This window comes from Phyllostomus hastatus, unplaced genomic scaffold (genome assembly GCF_019186645.2).
Source record: "Phyllostomus hastatus isolate PE091 unplaced genomic scaffold, TTU_PhHast_1.1 phas_contig_495, whole genome shotgun sequence".
NCBI classification, from domain to species: Eukaryota; Metazoa; Chordata; class Mammalia; order Chiroptera; family Phyllostomidae; genus Phyllostomus; species Phyllostomus hastatus.
The window spans coordinates 1917546-1937885 of NW_025333895.1; the positions used below are offsets into that span (position 1 = coordinate 1917546).

The window sequence follows — 20340 nt, forward strand, 5'->3', positions numbered from 1 at the left end:
GAGTGTAGACAGGTGCCGCCTTGAGCTGTTTCCAGGAGGTCCCGGGGACCCCAACGAAGCATTTCCACGGTGAGCCTGAGGACCCCTGGAGCGGGAGTAGTGGCAGGGAACCTGAGGAGTGGCGATTACAGACGGCTCCTCGGGAAAGCTTTGCTGCCCAGGTGTCAGACAGATGAGGCACTTTGTCCTGAGAATGGGGACCACAGAGGGCGTTTAAAAGGTCGGAGCTGCTGGGGGTTGACCGGAGGGCTCTCGAAGGGAGGAGGAAACGGAGCACGCGGGAGAGAGGGGTTTGAGCCACGAGAAGGGTACAGCTGGCCGTGCCCAGCATTTCGAAAAACCAAAGTCCTGCCTGCCCTGGAAACCGCACTCATCTCCACTTCACACCACTCCAAAAAGAAAGCACTATTTTCTCCATTTTACCCGCGAGGAAACTGAGACTCAAAAAGGTAAACAGACACGCCCGAGGTGCCACCCCGAACAGGACCTCAGCGCGTGTGGGGAGCCGGTGCTCCTCTCACTGCCCCCGCGGCTCCCGCGGCTCCGAACAAGTCCCTTTTTTGTGTCAGGACAGGGATGCCCTTTGGAGAGCCGCCCAGTGGCAGAGGCACCGTAGCCAGCTGGCCGCGCAGGGCGGGGTGACCCCCTCCACCCTAACTCCTCCCCCTGCGGCGCGGGAGGGGGCGCGGGGCGGGGAGCAGCTGGCGGGGGGCGCGCCGCGCGGGCAGAGCTGGAGGCGGCCCCGAGTTCGCAGTGCAGCCCGCGATTCCCAGCGTCCGCGCCCAGCTGTCCGTGCCCGTCGTGCCCGTCCCGCCATGGCTGTGGCCACCTTCCCTCCCTGGCCTCTGCCTCTGCTTCGGCTGCCGCCGCCGCTGCTGCTGTTGCTGCTGCTGTGCACCGACCCGGTGCGCGCCGAGAGTAAGGTACTCGACCCGGGCGCAGCTCGTCAGGGAGCCAGGCGCGAGGGGGCGCTGTGGCGGGAGGGCGGGTGTGCGCCAAGGAGGGTGCCTGAAACCCGGAGCGGAGGACCAGTACAGGGGAACCCAGACTTTGGGCTTAGCATGGAAGCCACTGGGGCCAGGACCCCGGGAGAGGAGCGCATGGGGAAAGAAGCACTGGAGATGATAGTGGTGCTTGGGACCCGGAGCCTGAGGAAGGGGCGCTGGGACCCAGTCCAATAGGGAATGGAGGTCAGCACCGAAACGCAGGACCTGGGAGAGGGGGCGCTAGAAAGTTGGAGGGGTCTCAGACAGGAGATGCAGTCCGCAGCCGAGGGAAGGGATTCCCAGGAGCCCGGGCACAGGCAGTGTGGAGATCCGGCGCGAAGTTTTCGTGGAAGGCTGACTCCCTGGGTAACTGCTACCCAGCGACTCCCAGGTTTGCAGCCGCCCCTGGGCCAAGGCTTTCAGGCCATGCTGGGGATCCAGTATCCCTCCCCAGTGAACCCATCTGGACTGGCCACGTGCCTGCCAGGGATCCCGCGCACCCTCTGGAGGACACTGTGCCTCCAGCAGTGACGTGAGCTGTGTTCCCGTGTTGGCTACGAGGTTCTGCCTTGGCGTTTGTCCAGCAGATCTGGGTTCAGAGCCCACCTTCACCTCTTAGCTGGGTGACCCGGGTCTTCACCTCTCTGAGCCTCCACTTCCTGCATCCTGCATCTGCGATCTCTATGTTAGTGGAGATCATGCCTGTAAAATGTTTAGCCCCTGCCCTGGCATCTCGTAGGTAACCAATAAATGATACTGTGATTATGAAGTCTCACCACAGGGACCCTGAAAAGGAGGGTGAGACCCAGAATGCAGAGAGAGTAAGCACTTACGGTGTCAGAGAGGGGCCCCTTGAAGGTGATCTGGGAATGAGCCAATGAGGATGAGGACAGGGCTGGAGCTAGGGAAGGGCAGGAGGGAGGGAGGGCCCTGCCCACCCAGCAGGAGAGCGCAGGAGTGATTTCTCTTGATGTCTCTCCAGCCTCTTTTCTGGAGAGAAGGGAGGCTGCCCTGTCCACAGGCAGGAGCCAGGAGCCACACAGTAAGTATATGAGCAGTGGGCGCTGGTGACGATTCAGCTCAGGGTATGAAGACAAGTGGGCTGCAGTCCCGGCCACATGCTCTAAAGACAAGAAGGGAAGGAGTATCGTTCCCATTTTATAGATGGGGAAACCAGGGTGCATGGACAGGCAGCTGGCTTGTGAATAAAACAAACAAACAAACAAACAAGCAAACAAACAAAAAGCAACCCCCTAGCTTCTGGCCCTTTGTTGTTCTCTGACTGTGTGACCTTAGGCAAGTCCTTGCCTGTGTTTGAGCCTCAGTTTCCCCATCTGAAAAACAATGTCTCCATTCCCCTCCATATAGGACCTTCTAGGACTCCCTGACCTAGCTTAGGTACAAAGCCCCCCCGCTCCAGATAACCTGATCAGCGCTCTGCCCCTCTCTTCTGTCTGGCTGGGAGGAGTATCTGGTCTCGGGCATCCTCTGAGCGAGGCAGAGAGCAATGCGGCAGCGCTTGTGGGGGAGGGCTAGCATTCGAAACAAAGGGAAGACAAAGAAAACCGAACACCCTGTTTATGTAGTGAGTCAGTCAAACACTTGCTAGGTTGGGTGTGTATGTGTGTGTGCATGCGTGTGTGTGTGTGTGTGTGTGTGTGTGTGTTTAGTTGTCCCAGGGCAAGATGGGGCTGGTGGGGTGGGGAGGCACATCCTAGGGTTCAGAGGACCAAGCAGCTGGGGGACTCAGCACAGCCCTCCCCCAGACACTTCCCACCCCACACTGCTCCAGCCAGCTGGGAAAAATAAAAATCAAGTGATGGGTGAATTTACTTCACATTCCTCAGCACAGCCGGACTCCTGCTGGCTCTGTAGAGGGCTGTTTTCATTATCACCCTCTCCCTCCCACATAGCAATCCTTCCTCTCCAAGCCTGTCCTGTTTTCCCAGGTTGTGGGGGGCGGGGGGAGTGGTCCTTGGGGCGGCCAGCCTGGGACTTGAAGTCTATCTAGGGCTCCAAAGGATTAAGCTGCCCCCCACCCCGCCCCCGCCTCAGGCTTTCTGCTCCTAGGAGGTCCAGGCTCCTCTCCTCCCCAGTACTTTCTGGGGTACAGGGGCAGCTTCACCCCAGCCCAGGACAGAACTCTGCAGCCCAGCCAGCAACTTGCTCAGTGTGTGTTGATTTCGTGTTTATAGCAAGGTCTCTCCTGATCAGCATTTGAAGTTTCCATGTAAGGAAGTGCTTTGTCCAGCTTGGGAATAGGAGAGGGAGTTCACAGCGTCCCTGGCATTTCTGAGGAGCACCCGGCGTGGAGGTTGGTTGGAAGGGAGAGACAGGTAACCACGTGAAACCCAGCCATGGCACTAGAGATCTCTGGGAACCTGCTTTTGTGCTGAGCATCCTTGGAATGTGGCTAATCCCCCATTTCTACCTCAGTGTCTCCATCTGTGAAAAGGCTGCTGGTGCCTCACTCCTCCGTGAATTCGGGTGTGGAGAGGGGTCTTTGGCCAGCCCCGCCACAGGGCCCGAGGATGGGGGGAGGCCATGACTTGGGGGAGCTGGGCCAGGAGAGCAGGAGCGGCTGGATCAGATGTTCCAGCCCAGGCGGGTCCCCGGGGCTTAGGTGTTGCTGTGCCTCCGCTCCAGGAGTTTCCGCCTGTGGGTGTAACTGGAAGCAGGCTCCGCAGTAGGCCAGGGATGCACAGTGATGGAGACTCGCACACAGAGAGTGTGGGGCCAGCCCCCCAGGGTCTCTCTGCAGGGAAGGTCCTCCCCAACAGTCCCGTGGGCTAGGGGACCCAGGAAGGACAGCCCTGAGACACATCCCGTGTGCCGCCCCCCATGCCCAGCACTTACATGCAGGACCTTACACGACCTTCCTGCCAGTACTCTGAGGCTTCAGTGGCCCCTCCCCACCTGACAGACTTGAACACGGAGGGGCAAAAGAGTCAGGGTGGGGCTGCCCAAGTACCCTGGAGGGAGCTGGAGGAGTTTGGAGAATCCGGGGTTCCAGGATGCTGGGCCTTTGGGGGGCATCCAGATGGTCTGGGGAGCTTGAGAGTCTGAGGCGAGGGAGATGGAGCTGAGGCCAAGGCACCTGCATCCTGCATGTGCACCCTGGCTAATGCTGAGCCACATCCTCCCCCAGCCGAGGGAGAACTCATGGAGATGACAGGGAGTCATGGAAGTTTGTCGAGCAAGAAAGTAACAGGTCATCGAGCAGGAGCTTCAGGAAGGTTAATCCAGCAGAGAGGAGGTTGCTGGGTTGCCCAGGTAGCAATTAATGCAGCCTGAACTCAGGCTGTAGCCACGGAGTGAAGAGCAAGGGAGAGAGACGGGAAATACTTTTGGGGGAAGAAGCAGAGGAACATGACTGATGGGTTGTCCTGAGTAAGGAAGCTCAGAGATCTCGGCTGGGCAGGAGGGTAGGTGGACTGGGTTTGGGAGAAGATGCTGGGTCCTGTTTTGGATAGATGCCTGTGGGCAACCAGGAGGTGGTGTCCAGCCCGCAGTGACCTCTAAGGCAGAGAGGTCTCTGCCTGCAGGAGAACATGGGAGCTGGCCATGAGAGGAGAGAGAAGGTGTCACAATTTGGACCCGTTCCATTTCTGGAACATTTCACAGCTTCAATCCTCCCCTTCCCAATTCTAGCCAGATTTCTCCACCTCTCTTCAGAAAAATCTCAAGGACGCCCTCTCACCATCTTATTGTGGGATTTCCTTGCAAGTACCTAGGGACCTTTTTAAACATGATCCACCCACTCTTCCGGGGGCTTTGGCAGTCTGTGCTGAGTGAGGCTGCAGGGGGAGATGAGGGGCTGAGGTAAGGACTTTCTTGCTTGGCAGTAGCTCCAGCCCTCATGCCCAGGGCAGGTTGGGTCAGGCCCAGTGGGAGCCCCAGGTCCTATGCTCCCTCCTGGCCCAACCCAGGACCGCCATCTCTGTCCCCCGTGCCGAAGAAGCCCTTGCCTGGTGACTGGCTGGTCATGGGAGGAGCAGCATGTAAAACAGATCTTGGAGTCAGGCTGTGCTGTGTGACCCCAGGCAAGCCCCTTGACTTCTCTGATGCTTACACTTCTCCTCTCTAACGTGGGGTTGTGGTGAGAGCAGAGAGAGGCAGAAAATGACGTGCAGGTGTGAGGGAGGGGAGTTGGCAGCTACTGTAATAACCTGTGCCACTTAGAGAGCGGTCCCTCTGTGCCAGGCTCGGTGCCAGGTGCTCTGTGTGCATTGGCTCATTTGGGCCTCAGGACAAGTTTGCAAGGAAAGGACTGTCGTCCTCCCCATTTTCCAGAGGAGAAGGCTGAGGCTCAGAGGGGTCAAGGCCCTGCAGGAAGGGGATGTGGGAACTGGGATTGGAGTCCAGGCGTGGCTTCCCACCATGGAGCTCTGCCTCCCGCAGTCGAGCACCACAGGACATAGTAATCACGGGACATCGGGCCCTGCCTGATGGGCTCCTGGCAGCTGGGGCTGGGAGCAGAGGCCCTCCTCCGCCTCCTCAGGGCATCAGGGCTGCAGCTGCCCCCGTCAGGAGGTAGGACTTCATCCGCAGAGGGGAGGAATGTCGCGGTCTTCTGTGGAGGCTGCTGCCGCTGGGGTGTGAGTTGAGATGAAGGACAGTTCCAAAGGCGGAGGCCTCCCTGGCCTGGCCACACAGAACACACCCACGTCCACCCGCTGGGCTCTGAGCCCAATCTGGGGGCGTGGGTGGACGTGGCTGGGATCCCGGCAGAGCTGGGAAGGGGTCCAGAAGTCTTGAAGAGAAGGTGCTAGCGGTGATCCGAGGAATGAATGTTCAGGACACCAAGCCCGGCCGCTGGGAAGACGCGCCCTGCAGTGCCCACAGTACCCGCTGCCCACAGAGGGGCCAGGACGAAGCTTCCACCGTAGCTGCCCCCTTCCCCACCACCCTCCTTCCCCAGGGGCCTGGGAGTCCACCCGTTCTGGGTTCTAATCCCCTTCAACAAGTCCGTGGATGGCTCTGGGGCCCAGTTTCCTCCTCTGTGGGGCAATGCTAAGAATATCTACCACGTGGAGAAACAATGGGCCAAACAGCCCCCGTTCGGTATCACTGGCGGTTATAATAGCTACACTGCCCAGACTTCTGTGTTGCTTCTGGCACTGGACTCGGCACAGTTCTCGTGTTCCATCTCAGTCCTCACGCCGCCCTGTGCTGGGTAGGCGCCAGTAGTGCCCTCCCTTTACAGCCGAGGAAACCGAGGCACAGAGAGGTTAAGCCCATGGCTGCGTTCTAACCATCACCCCACCCTTCCCCAGCACGCAGCGAGTTCCCAATGAACGTCTCCTCCCTGTCCTCCGTGCTCCAGGTTCGTCTCCCTCACCTACCGTCTGTCCACGAAGCATCAGCTGAGAGCGCTTGCCATGGTGCAGATTCGCCTCTGGCTCCCCCCGATTAAAACCCTTCTGTGATGCCGGGGTGTTTTCAGGAAGGAGCCAGGATCCTCAGCCAAGCTGCAGGGTCCTCCATGAGCCAGGCGCTGCCACCCCAAGCCTTACCTCCTGCCACCCAGGAGGGGGGCTCCTCCAGACCCCCAAGATGCCAGGCTTGTCTTTATATATTTGACTCGCTCTCGCTCTTTCTGAAATGCTTCCTCCGTCTTAAAGATACCCCGGGGGCCGTGCTGCTCTGAGCAGTCTCCGCGGGTATCCCTGCGCTCTCAGACCTCACCGAGCCGGCTTCTTCCTGGACCTATTTCTTCCGTACCTGCAGCCCTCACCCGGGGGCTGGAAGGGGCCCGGGGCTCAGACAGGTGTCCGAGGGCCCAGAGGAGACGTGGAGTGCCTACGGCCCCTTCCCAGAGGGCCCTGAGACGCGCGTGGGTGCCGGGCTTGGCACAAAGCCCAGGACCTAGCTGGCACTTTGTGGCTTTGGGGAGAGCTAAGTAGCCATGAGCGCTGGGGTGTTTGTTAACTGAGCCATAAACAGCTGTGTCCCAACAGCCTGGAGCTGAGGGTGAGTGGGCTGAGCCAGCGAGGGAGGTGGCTGGTTGGGGCTCCACAGCCCCCCTGGTGTGTCAGGGCAAGGCCCCTCACCTCACTGCGCTGACTCCTACAGGCACCAAGTCCTGCTGCCCCAGTGACCGGTGACCACAGCTAGACATTTGGGTGCGTGGAGCCCTGGGGTGGGACTGAAGGAAACGGGAGGAGTCGAGGGAAGCCACTAAACGGAGGTCACTTTATTTCATTTGGTCCTCGCCACTGAGTGGCTGGATATGGAGAGTCCTCCATTCTACCAGCGAGGAAATGAGGCTCAGAGAGGTTCTGCAACCTCTTCAAGGTCACACAGAGTGTGAGGGAACAGCTCGGTAGGAGAAGCAGCATAGGCCAGTGATGTCGGTCCAGAGTCGGTCTGCAGCCAGATCTTCCCAGTCCAAGCTGCGTGACCTTGGACAAGTGACTTCACCTCTCTGAACTCTGTTTCTTCAGCTGTATGAATAAAGGCTCACTCTCACTAAGTGAGAAGCTCTGTTCTTTACCTATATTAACTCATTTATTTAATCTGTCGCAACTACTCCACAAAACAGGAGTGAGGAAACAGGCACAGAAGGGTTGAGTTGCCCACGAGTTCGCAGTTACTAACCCAGGCTTCAGCCGCCATGCCGTTAGCCCTGCACTCCCGCATGTCTGCAGAGTGCAGGCTCACTTACCCAACAGGTACTCTCAGAGCTCCCACTGCAGCCCAGGCAGGCACTGTTCTGGGGACATGCACGGGAGCTAGACAAAGTCCCTGCCTCTAAGGGTGCCTTCAGTAGAGTAGGGGAGACAAAAAAAAATAAACACGGATATGATATTTCAGATAGTGGTAGGTGCAATAAAGAAAAAGCCACTAGAAGAAAGGACCAAGAGTAATGGGAAGTGGGTGGTCAGGAAAGGCTTCCTGGAGGAGGTGACTTGTAAGTGATTTGAGGGGAGGAGCCAAGGGAGTGTCAGAAGGATAAGGGTGTCAGGATGAAGGCACCGCATCTGCAAGGGCTCTGAGGCTGCAGTGGGAGAAGGGCAGGGCGGCAAGAAGAGAAGGGGTGGAGGGACGAGTGTCGGCTCACGCAGGCCTGGAAGGCCGTCACAGGGACTTTGGAGGTGGCAGTGCCCTCCCCACACAGGTGTTATTAAAGGGTGTGACGCCCACGGCATCACTGGGATGTTGTGAGTGCCCACCGAGAGGTCTCCGTGTGTTGTTACTATTGTGGTAAAATGCACATAACACAAAATGTATCATTTTAACCATTTTAAAGTGTACAGTCCAGTGGCATTTTGTGCATTCACAGAGTTGTGCAACCACTGCCCCTACTTAGTTCCAGAGCAGTTTCTTCACTGTGAAAGGAAGCCCCGTGCTCGTTAAGCAGTCACTCCCCATCCCCCCATCCCCCCTAAGTCCCGGTAACCATTAACTGCCTTGTGTCTCTATGGGCTCGCCTATTCTGGATATTAATATCAACGAGACCCTGCGAGGCACAGCCTCTTGGGTCTGGCTTCTTTCACTCGGCATCATGTGTTCAGTGCTCACTCGTGCTGTAGCAGGTATCATTCAGCACCTCGTTCCTGTTCATGGCTGCATAATGCTCCACTGTGTGGGTGTACCACTGTCGTTTATCCATTCATCAGCTGACGGACGTTTGAATTGCCCCCACCTTGTGACTGTTGTGAACCATGCCGCTGTGAACATGTGTGCCCAAGTCTTCATGTGAACATCTGTCTTCAATCTTTGGGGTATATACGTAGAAGTAGAATTAGGGGGTCATATGGTCATTCTACGTATTACTTATTAAGGAACAGTCAAGTCGTTTTCCACAGCATCCACTCATATTTTAATTAGTGTTATTATAACGCCCCGTTTCCTTGTAAGGGCTGCTAGCTAATCCACCACCTCTGACCACCTGCACAAAGGCAAGGGGGATGGTGGGGGGAGGGTGGATCCTACTACCCCACCCTCTCCTCTTTTTCTCTTTCCCTCCCCCCAGCACTGGCCTTTGGCTCACCCAAACCCCTCTTTCAGGTCTTTGGCGACGTGGACCAGGTGCGGATGACCTCGGAGGGCTCCGACTGCCGCTGCAAGTGCATCATGCGGCCGCTGAGCAAGGACGCGTGCAGCCGGGTGCGCAGCGGGCGGGCGCGCGTGGAGGACTTCTACACGGTGGAGACCGTGAGCTCCGGCAGCGACTGCCGCTGCTCCTGCGCCGCGCCGCCCTCCTCGCTCAACCCCTGCGAGAACGAGTGGAAGATGGAGAAACTCAAGAAGCAGGCACCCGAGCTCCTCAAGGTAGATTTTCTCGGTTGGCAGTAGGGACGGGGAGCACTTTGTGGATGAGCACCTGGCGGGGGCTGGTGCCAGGCTGTCCTGCCAGTGAAAAGCCCTCAGCTCTAAGGCAGGTGCTGCTACTGTCCCATTTTGCAGGTGAGGAAACAGAGGCTCCCTGTCCCTTGAAGGGAAGCTGGTAAGTGATGGAGGCAGCATTCTTTGGCTAGTTACCCAAATACACAACCCCTGGCCATCTCGTCCAGTGTCCTGTACTTTACCCAAACCAGTTCCTCTGTTGGAGCCTCTATGTGATATTTTAAATTTTGTGATGTTATTGTTTTCAATTAGTAATAATATTTCCCATATTCAAGCGCCACCTGCCTGCTGGGTGTTGTGCCAACCTCTTTTCACAGATTATCCCACTTAATTCCTAAGCCACTCTGTGAAATACAGGAGCTTTGTCATTTTATAGGCAAGAAAAGAAAACTGAGGTTTGGAGAAATTCGGTCACTGGCCCAAGCTCTCACACCATGACCTGTGGCCTCAAGTCTACAGCATACTTTATGTGACTTTTGTGTCCACACCCTCCTTACTGCACACCATAGGCAGGTCAGAAAGAAGCACCAGTTCTGGGGGACACAACACAGCTCATGCCGGGGCCCCCACGAGGGCCCATGGCTTGGCTAGGCATGTGCAAGCCAGGTCAGTCCCCACAGCCAGCCAGGCACCTTTGTGCCATTCACACAAGCCTCAACTCAGGGCTTGGTGGGGCTGGGATTTGAACCCAGGTCCTGCTGTGTCCAAAGCATGCGTTCTAAATCACAGTGCTTTCCTGTCTTCCTTTCTGTAGTGGACCAGACAATTGTGGTGCTTTTGAAGCTATCCTTTTTTTGTTTGTTTGTTTCATAATTTCTTCCAAACATGTGGGTGTCAAGAATTGTGAAGTTCAGTGAGCTGTGACCCTACTCAAAAGCCAACAAGTTAGTCTGCTGTTGTCGTGGATGCTGGCAGAAGTCACAAGCCTCCAGGGTCAGAGACAAAGGACTTTATTTCTCAGAGCAGCCAGAGTTTCTGTATTTGCTTGCCCTGGTTCTCCCACTCGAACTCCCACAGTGGGTGCAGTGAGGGCCAGCTGACACCTGCACACAGTGGGGTGGTTTTTTGTTCTTTTAAAAAAATTTTTTAAAAATTATTTATTGATTTTAGCGGCAAGACAAAAAATGGCCCAAATGAAAGAACAGATCGAAGCTCCAGAACAAATAACATTGAACGATGAGATAGCCAACCTATCAGAGGCACAGCTCAAAACACTAATAATCAGGATGCTCACAGAATTGGTTGGGTATGGTCGCAAATTAGAGGAAAAAGTGAAGGCTATGAAAAGTGAAATAAAGGAAAACGTACAGGGAACCAACAGTGACGGAAAGGAAACTGGGACTCAAAAAGTATTGATTTTAAACAGAGAGCCGAAAGGAGAGAGGAGGGAGAGAAACAACTGATCTGTTGTTCCACGTGTTGATGCGTTCCATTGATTGATTCTCGTGTGTGCCCTGATCGGACATCGAACCTGCAACCTTGGTGTGTTGGGACAATGCCCTAACCAACCAAGCAACCCGGCCAGGGAAAGGTGGGGTGTTTTTCAAAAGAGGCGTCCCCACTCGGAGAATCCAGTCTGCTACAAAGGGCCCTGCGCATGCCTCCCCTGCCCGCGGCCCCAAGGCTGCTCCGTGTATGACCAGACGGCCTGGAATGCACAGCCAGTGCCTCCACAGGCAAGACATGAAGAACTGTCCCCACATTTGGCTGAAAATGTGTTCTTTACATTTAACTCTAGCCCTGGGCAGTGTGAGTTGGCTGGAGCATTGTCCTGCAGACCAAAAGGGCGCAGGTTTGATTCCCCGTCAGGGCACACAGCCAGGTTGCAGGTTCAATCCCCCCGTGGGGCACGTCTGAAAAGGCGACCAATTGCCGTTTTGCTGTCACAGCACTCGCTCTCTCCCTGCCCCTCTCTCTAAAAGCAATGAAAAAATGTCCTCGGGTGAGGATTAAAAAAATAAATAAATTTAGCTTTAGCTTTATTTTTGTAACAACTGGATGGATACCAAAACTCTCAAATTTGGTGGGGGGAGGAGGTTGTAAACTTTAGGCCAAGTGGCCCCTTGACATCTGGGCGGTGCCTGGACCCCACGGCCTCCTTGGGGCCTCGCGAGGGCTCTGCGGACTCCGGGCGCGGAGGCCATAGGCCCGTCTTCCGTTACAGGGACAAACCCAATTTCTGCCCAGGCCCACTCCTCAGTAACTAAATACCCTCCCAGACTACTGGGCATGAGGATACCCAACACCTTTTCATAAAAGCTGGCTGATTTAGGCCTTACCACCACCCTTTGGAGAGGGAACCTGGGTTCCGGCTTTGCTTGCGGAGGAATCTGAGCTGCAGAGAGGGATCTCGACTTGCTGACGATCACACAGGAAGAACTTGGCAGCACTGAGACTTGAACTCAGGAATTGTCTGCCATGGCCCCTCACCCAGGGGAGAGGTCCCCAGACAGCTCTCCCAGTCAGGAGCCCATTGTCCCCGGGGCCTTTTCGGTACACAGCAGCCTTGGGGTTCCTTTCGGCCTTATAGGAGTGGGATGGGATGGGGGCGGGATTGACAGCGGGTGGGGGTGTAGGAGGAAGAGAAGCTATTCCGCCTCATGACACCCTAGGAACAGAACCAGGTACACGAGGGGTACCCAGAGAACCCCAAGAGGAGAAGGGGACAGGGGAAGCCCTTTGTTTACGACAGAGGGCTGCGGCCTCACCCATGAGGGAGGGGGCACGCTTGCCTCATACCCGCCCCTTGCCCCTCCCCCATTCCTTCTCCTCCAGCTAAGAAACCCTGCTACGATTTGTCCTCAGTTGCTTGACTCTGAGTAGAAGTGAGGGGAGCCCAGATCCCCTTTCTTGGGGAGTTTGGCTGCGGGGGCTGTGTCTCGCCTCCTCACCCCTCTTCCTTGAACACACACCAGACATAACCCCACCCTTGAGGAATCTCCAGTCTTGTGGGAACATAGCTCCCGACCCCGATAATGGCAGTGTGATTGGTGCTGGGTTGGGGATGTCCCAGGGACTAGGGGAACCACGAAAAGGTGGTAGCATTAGAACTGGGCTTTGAGGGTTGTGTAGGAGTCCCTCCCGCAGAGCAGAAACGAGGGCATTCTGGGCGAGAGCAAGTGGAGTGTGCCTCTCTGCTGCAGCCCCACGAGCCGCCCGCCAGGGTCTCTGGCACAGCGCTGCTCGGACTATCTGTGACGAAAGGCCGGCTGTTTAAAAACTCTGTCAATAACCCGTCCTTTTGTAAAATACTCTAAAAATGCATTCTTAGAAAAATGACACATGCACGCTACTAGTCCAATGTTTGATTATTAAGAGTCAACAGATATAAAATCACTCTGTCAAATGGTTGCAAAAGTCTATGGAAGCCTCTCTCACTTTCCATAATCGCCTCATCACGGACAGTCAGGCCGAGCACGGTCCGCAGCCCACGCCCGGGGCGGCAGCACACCGGGACACACCATGTCTCTCCGCGCCACCGGCTCTTTGCACGAGCCGTTCCCTTGGCCTGGAATGCCTTTCTCCTGCCACCGTGGCTTTCTCAGAGCTCGCCTCCAACACAGCTTCTTCCTGGCAGACTTTCCTAATCTGTACCCGCTCCCAGACAAGGTCACACCTGGTCGTGAAGCATCTGGGCCCCTGGGTGTGACCGCCTGCGTTCCCCGGCCTGGGCACCACTCTGTTACTCTCGGCACGCCTGGCCAGCCTGGGAAGGACCGTGAGGCCTCGTGTCTGTCTCACTCATTGCCATCCTTAGTGCCTGGCCCGGAGTAAACGTTTGCTGAGGCTGAAGAGGGTCGCTGGGACAGACCAAGGACGGCCCAAATGCCAGGCTCAGGCGATGACAAGACACACATGGGCAGCGGGGAGCCACAGGAAGTTATCTAGCAGGGGACAGACTCTCGGTCAAAGCCGAGCTGTGAGGAGCCAGCTGCGGTGGCTGGAAGGCTCCCACTCAGCCCCTAGTCAGTCGTCATCGGTGCCCATGTTCACGGAGCCCTCGCTGTGTCGTCCTCGCTCCGTGCTGAGCCCTGTCCGGACCTCACTGCTGCTCACGACCCTGTTGACCCCTTTCACAGGGAAGGAAGCTGAGGCACAGGAGGATCCATGTGCATGTTTCTCAAACTATGCTCCACAAAGCCCCACACGAACCATGCAGCCTGGAGGCCTGAGCAAAGTCACAGGGGAGCCGAGAAGGCTCAAAGCGCCCCCCTGCTCCCACTGGAGCCCCGCCCCCTTCTGTTTTAGCGATCCGAGTCTACTCCGAGAAAAGCTCTCCGGCTTAAAACAGCTCGAACACCCCTGGGAGAGTGGGAGTTTTGCGAACTGTTTTGGAAACAGCGGGCTAGGACCCAACAGGAGCACTGGCCCGCGCAGGCCCTAAAGAACGCTGCAGGCCTGGGAGCGGGGCTGTGCTGGAGGGTGGGCTGGAGGAACCGCCCTGCCCAGGAAGCCAGGGGAAGCTGATTTCCCAACCTGTCTCTTGGGCCATGGTGCCCCTGACACCCTTGCTGGCATCCCAGCCATCGGGAGGGGAATGTCCTGTCCTGACCAGGTGTGACAGAGGGGAAGCGGGGGGCAGCTATAGAGAAGAGCCCTGGGCCGGGCAGGGGAGACCCAGCATCTGCCACTGACCTGTCCTGCGAGCCCCCCTTCTTCCTTGTCCTGAGTCTCCCCTTCTGGACCCAGGACAGAAGCAGTACAGCATGACAGAAAAGAGGTTTGGGTTTCAGCAAGCTGGGCTCTGCTCCCGGCTCCACCATGGGGCACCCGGGTGACCTGGGGCAAGTCCCTTCACCTGTCCAAGCTGCAGCCCCCAATCTGTATGATGAAGATAAAAAAAAAAGTCCTAACCCTGCCTGCGGCTGGGTCCCCAGAGGCAGACCCTGCGGCAAACGGTGTGTGTGCAGGTGTTTCACGAAGAACATGCTCCTGGAAGACACTTGTGCCGAGTGGGAGGCTCGGGCGCAGGAAGGGAAAGAAGCCCAGCAGGGCTGCGGTCTCAGGCCAGCACCAGCCCCAGCCCCAGCCCCAGCCCCAGCACCAGGGGACAGATGCTGGAATATGAATGACAGCTCAGTTGTCCCACTGAGACTAGGGAGCTGGTTCTTTAGGTGCGCACGCCAGGCAGACATTGGCCTCAGGGCTTTCCCAGTAGGACATACGCTCTCAGCCGTGTTTTGGGGCAGAGTGGCTCTTTGAAGTGAGTCACAGGTGCAGGCCAGGCATGGGCACAGGAAGCAGGAGGAGGGACCCTGGGGGATGGTCGGAGCCTGCCACCACAGACTTTCTGGGGCGAGGTGAAGATTACGTGGCACCGCTCACGGGAGCCCCAGCACAGTGCCGCCACACGGTGAGTGCTCAGAAGATGGGGCCTGTTGCTTTTCTCCGAAGGGCCCAAGAAGGCCATTCCGAGAGCCTGGGGTTCTGGGGTTCCGGGGTTCCACGCTGTGGTGGGACCTCTCTGCTCTCTGTGTGTGGGTCCTGTGCTCTGCTCCCCCACTAACCCTCACCCTTCCCTGGCAGCTACAGTCCATGGTGGATCTCCTGGAGGGCGCCCTGTACAGCATGGACTTGATGAGGGTGCACGCCTATGTCCACAAGGTGGCCTCCCAGATGGACACGCTGGAAGAGGTAAGGGCAGGGCATGGGCCAGAGGCCAGGCTGCTGCAGTGCTGGGGGCTGAGGGCAGTGTCAGCAGGGAGCCTGGGCCATTCTGTCTCAGCCCTGGTGGCTGTCGGGAGCTGGACTCCAGCAGCGAGAGGGGAGGGAGACACAGGCCACAGGGTCCCGACTGTGGGGCAGAGATCTGATGGGCTCAAGGGCCAAATGGCTTTGTGGAGAAACTGAGGCACCTGGCTGGGTCCTGCTGGTTGTATGAAAGGGAGGTGGAGGGGGCTGGAATTGCAGTTGTCCTCAGTTCACCAAGACCAGGGCCACTGTTGACACAAATGCCGCGTGAGCAGTGCCCCCTGAGGTGGTGCATCGGGGTGCAGGACTGGCGGCACCCACGAGGGGCCAGGCGTGAGGCACCTACCCTGGAGACGGAGGCGCTGAGCACCTACTCCGGGTCAGAGTGACTGTGCGGGAGGGTGGGCCAGCAGCTGGGACTGCCCCCTGAGGTCAGGGGCAGAGGCGGGCGAGCACGGGCTTCCAGGCCGCAGGTTCGAGGTTTGCATCTCCACTGGCACAGCCTGGCCTCCGCCTGTTTCCTGCATCCGGCCTCTGCTGGGAGCCTGGGGACCCGCAGCTGCCAGGAGCGGGCGTGGGGGCTTCCTTTCCCAGCTTCCTCTCCAGAGGGAGGGGGCACCTGGGCATCCTGTGCCCCTGGGTAGGAGATTAACCCCTTCCCAGACCTGAAGTTGAAGTCACAGTGGCTTTTAATTATTCAAAAAGCGTTTGGTGAGTATCCGCTATGTGCCCGGCCCATGCCAGCACGGGAGAAAGTAATAATGACTGGTTCCCACTGAGCACTGGCGTTTCCTGCGCACTGAGGACATGCCAGGCTCTCCCGTGGCCGGCTCTGCAGCCACCCTGTGCCCGTTCCTCTGGTAATCTAAGGAAACGTTAACTCGCTTCACATAACCGGGAGCAGCCCGTCCGGAGGGCATGTCTGCTGGGCCTGGGACAGATCAGAAGTGACTTCCTTCCACAGCCACATTTAAGAAGAGATTTCTAATTATCCTCTGTTTTGCATTATCTGTGCTTTGCTTCTGTTTGCTAAGTGATAATTCCATGGAGGAAAGATACTACTTTCTTGCTAACCTGGGAGGAGGGGAGAGAACAGCCCCCCTCGGGAGGAGCTGGCCCCCTCTGCTCTCTTCCCTGACCACAGAGGTTCTCGACCAGGGCCCGTTGTGCCCACCAGAGGACAGTTGGCAACATCTGGAGGAATTGGACTGTCGCAGTTTGGGGAAGGTGGGTGGTGGGTGCTACTGGCTTCTAGTTGGGTAGATGCCAGGGATGCTGCTAAACACCCTATAACGCACAGGACAGCCCCCCGCCCCAAACACAGCTGTCTGACGGATGTCAGCAGTGCGGAGGCTGAGGAAGTTGCCTTCTGCCATTTGACTCCTGCCTTGCCTGTGTTCTGGTTCAGAACTCACTTTCTTGTTCCCTAGTATTTCTGGTCCTCACAGTCACCCTGATAGGCAGTTGTCATTATGATAAAGACCCTCATTTAACGGGCAAGGAAACCGAGGCTCAGACGGGTCACGTCGCTCACCAGCTCCAGGCGACTCAGCCAGGAAGCAGAGAGCAAGGATTTGAACCCAGGTCTGTCCGACTCCTGCCTGCTGCCTCTGGGGCCCTGAATCTGTTCACACCCAGGTTGATCAGACATCAATCACTTGTAGGTTATCTTCTCCTCTGTAAAAATTCCTGTCCATGAAATTCAGAACTCAGAAGCTCCAGGGCTGTGCAGCAAAGAGGTGCTTCCTGCTTCTGACTCTAGCTTCACCTGCTTTGGCTGAGAAGTAGACTCAGACAAAGGAATTCCACACATACCCCAGACCTGCCTGGGCTTTAGGGACCTGGGGCTGATACCAGGCTGCCCAGCTTTCCTGAGTCCTGCCCAGTGGACAAGGCCAGCCCGGGCAAGAGCCCAGTGACAGGGACCCCTGGGTTACGGGGTCCATAGAGAGGAGCACAGAGATTCTGAGCAGTCCTGTGTCCAGCAGGATTCAGAACCGGGGGCCATGAGGAGGTCGGGGGGGCCGCTAAGGCCAGGCAGGCAGCATCTCCAGCCAGGGGAGACAGGCAGGTGGACAGGAGAAGAAACCTGGAAGTAAAAGCCGGGCGGTGCCGGAGGCGGAGCCAGCACCACCCTGGAGAGAAGTCAGAGGCTTGGGGGTCAGAAGGGATCCGAGTCTCACCCATGGCAAAAATCCAGTTTCATTGTTCGAGCATTTTATTAAAAGGTTTTTATATACTTATGTATCACTGGTGAAAGTAAAAGGTAGTTTTAAAGTAGCCAAAGGATGGTAGCAAGCTAAATCACGAATTCTCAGGGACTGACCAAGCACACTACGGCCGGTCCATGCCGTGTGGCCAGGGAAGGAGTGGCGAGCGCTGCACGTGCAGACGCGGAAGAGGTCTCAAGGGGGGCTCACGTGAGCAGGCAAAGTGTCCAAAAAATAAAAAGGAACCCAGAACAATTGGCTGAGAAACAAAGGTGGGAGGAAGATGTTTTTATACCCATTTGTACTTTTTAATTTAGTACTATGAAGATATTATATCTATTTTTCGCCCATTCACTCTTTAAATAAAAAATAACTACAGGGTCTCTTAGCAGCCGGCTTTTTTCCAGCCAAGCTCACGGGTGCTGGAAAAGCCCGTTGGCAGGTCCTGGGTGTCCCCCCCAGGACGAGGGGTGGGAGGCTGTGAGAGGAGGCTGGAAAGACCTCGGTCCCACCCCCACAGAGCATCAAGGCCAACCTGAGCCGGGAGAACGAGGTGATGAGGGAGAGCATGCGCCACCTCAGCGAGCAGATGAGGCACTACGAGAACCAGTCGGCCATCATGGTGAGCATCAGGAAGGAGCTCTCCAACCTGGGCCTCCAGCTGCTGCAGAAGGACTCCGCTGCGGCCCCTGCCGCCGCCCCAGCCACCGGCCCTGGTAGCAAGGCGCAGGTGAGACCGTGGCTCTGATTACGGCTGGGCTTCGGGGCACCGTGAGCCAGGTCCTCCCTGGGACTGGGCGGAGCAAGGGGGTGTGTGCACCACCGAAGCGTCCACGGCAGGGCGGGGTGCAAGCGGGGCCTGCTGTTCCGTGAGCACAATCGGCACAGCGAGCTGGGAGCAGACGTGGGGATCCAGCCAAGTGGTCCGTTCCCTGAGCCAGGCGTTTGGCAGAGTCCTCATTCCCATTTCCAAACCAGTGGGGACAAACCAGTGGGGACAAGGGCATAGAGATGACCCTCCCCGCCTGGCCCCAGGGGCCAGGTCTGCTGCAGCAAAGCACGTCCAGCCTCCCCTGCTGTTGCCGGGCCGCTGGCTGGGTCAGGCCTGCTCAGGGTCCGTCAGACAACGCCTCAGGGATCCCTGCACGCGAACACCACGTCCTCCAGCCAGCCTGGGCTGAAGGACTCCTGCAGCAAACCCTTAGACGTTCCATGTTCAAGCTCAGAGCTCAGAGTGAGCAGAGGTTTTGTCACCAGGAAAGCCACCCTTGACAAATAACACACCTTTGTGCAAATTTGACAAAGGCCCTCCAAAGGCAGGCAAAGTGCAGAAAAAGCTCTTCCTCAGGGAAGATAAATTAGAAAGAGGAGCCCCTTTGAGTGCACAGATTGTACAAAGGCACCTTCCTATGATGGACACGCATCAGAGCGTAGGGCTTGGCGAGTGGAGTAAGACTGTATCTTGGCTCCACTCATGGCCCTTCAGCCGGTCACCTGCGCATGCGCGGACCGTACCCGCACCGCCCTTGGCGTCCTTGTTTCGGGCAAGTGGGGGATGGAGGGAGCTGATGTTGTAGAACTCTGCGTCCTCGCAGACTTGTTCTCGGTTTCTCCCGTGACCACCTGCGAGGAGGGTGATCCTCGCCCGTTTGGCAGATGAGGAAACATGGAGTGAGGTCACAGGGGCAGAGGGTGTCTGCGCTGGGACCTGAAGGGGTTGCGTGTGCCTGCGGAGCCGCGCGCCTGTGTCATTGGCCACGGAGCCAGCGCGCTTTGTCGCCAGCCCCCAGCCTGCCGGCGGTGCCTGGAGGAAGCCTGGAGCCTTGGCCCAGAGCTGGCTTCCTGCTCGGGCGGCAGCCAGTTCCACAGGCGGGCGAGTCATGCAGAGGCCCAGATACCGCTCTCACCGTATCTCCTGAAGACTCTGCCTAACAATGGTCGGAGTCACGGGCCCTGTGTTCTCGTGCCAAGCCAGCAGCAAGGACATTTAAAAGGAAACGAAAACAGCAAAATTCACAAAACGTTAGAAACTGCATGCTCTAAGGGCAATGCCCTGGCGACCAGCCGTCCCAGGCCTGAGGGGTTTCCCAGAATGCAGGGCTTTCAGACCTCGAACTGGGGACGGTCCAGCCACACTGGGATGGGCTGGTCACCCCGCCCCCAGGGGCCTGAGAACCTCCCTCCGTCCGTGAACAGAGGCTGATGAGTGAGAGAGCCAGCATTGGAGAAGCAGACCTGCTGGCTGGCTCCCTCCCCAGGGAGCTGACCACTGTGGGCAGCCCCGTTAGGGGAATGACAGGAGTTAGGAAATAGGATAGGAATCCATCCAGTCAGGCTGGTCTTCAAGCCTACAGGGGATCGAGAGAGCTGAGTAGGGAAATTGAGGCACGCCCCAGTCATGGATGCACCCACTATGGGAGGAAAGCTGTGACCTGACGACCATCCGGGATGTACGGCCTAGGGCAGCGTGGCCACTCCAGCCCCCACCTGCGGAGCCTCCGTGACACCCCCCCACAACATCCCTTCTACCAGCCCCCAACTCTGGCACATCCCTTCTCTTCCAGGACACGGCTGGAGGGAAAGTCAAGGACAGCAACAAATATGGCAGCGGCGTACAGAAGAGCTATGTAGACAGGGCCCTCCCAAAACCTCCTAAGGAGAAGCTGCTGAAGGTGGAGAAGCTGCGGAAAGAGGGCGGCCAGGGCCGATTCCCCCAGCCCACAGGCAAGCCCCGGGCCCTGGGCCAGCAGCAGGCGGTGATCCGAGGCATCACCTACTACAAGGCGGGCAGCAAGGAGGTGACCGAGGCTGGTGAGTTGGAGGGGCACTGGAACCTTGGGGAGTGGGGGCTTGCGGGTGGACGGCCACACCCCAAGGATCTCGCACAGGGCTCCAGGGTATTCTCCTCAGCCCAGGGTTTCAACTCCACTGCTTACCTATTTGTTCGTGCATTGGTTACACAATGGCATACTGTTCCCTTGGGGACAGAATGATGTGACCAACACAGGGGCCACTCAATTCCTTCCCAGTATTCACAGCCATCTCTACCCTCACTGGACTTTTCCTCCTCCACTCAGAGATTTGCTGAAGGTCTACTGTGT

The 20340-nt window shown here is 57.4% G+C and overlaps 1 protein-coding gene across 1 annotated transcript in view; it reads left to right on the forward strand.

The window, feature by feature from the left end:
* Positions 1-696: 696 nt before the first annotated feature.
* Positions 697-20340, forward strand: part of OLFML2A (olfactomedin like 2A) — a 28218-nt gene continuing 8574 nt past the window's right edge. The window contains exons 1-5 of the mRNA XM_045846452.1: positions 697-923; positions 9000-9263; positions 14865-14972; positions 17760-17969; positions 19804-20050. Coding sequence (XP_045702408.1) covers positions 816-923; positions 9000-9263; positions 14865-14972; positions 17760-17969; positions 19804-20050 — 937 coding nt within the window. The 5' untranslated portion in view covers positions 697-815. The remainder of the gene's footprint in view (positions 924-8999; positions 9264-14864; positions 14973-17759; positions 17970-19803; positions 20051-20340) is intronic.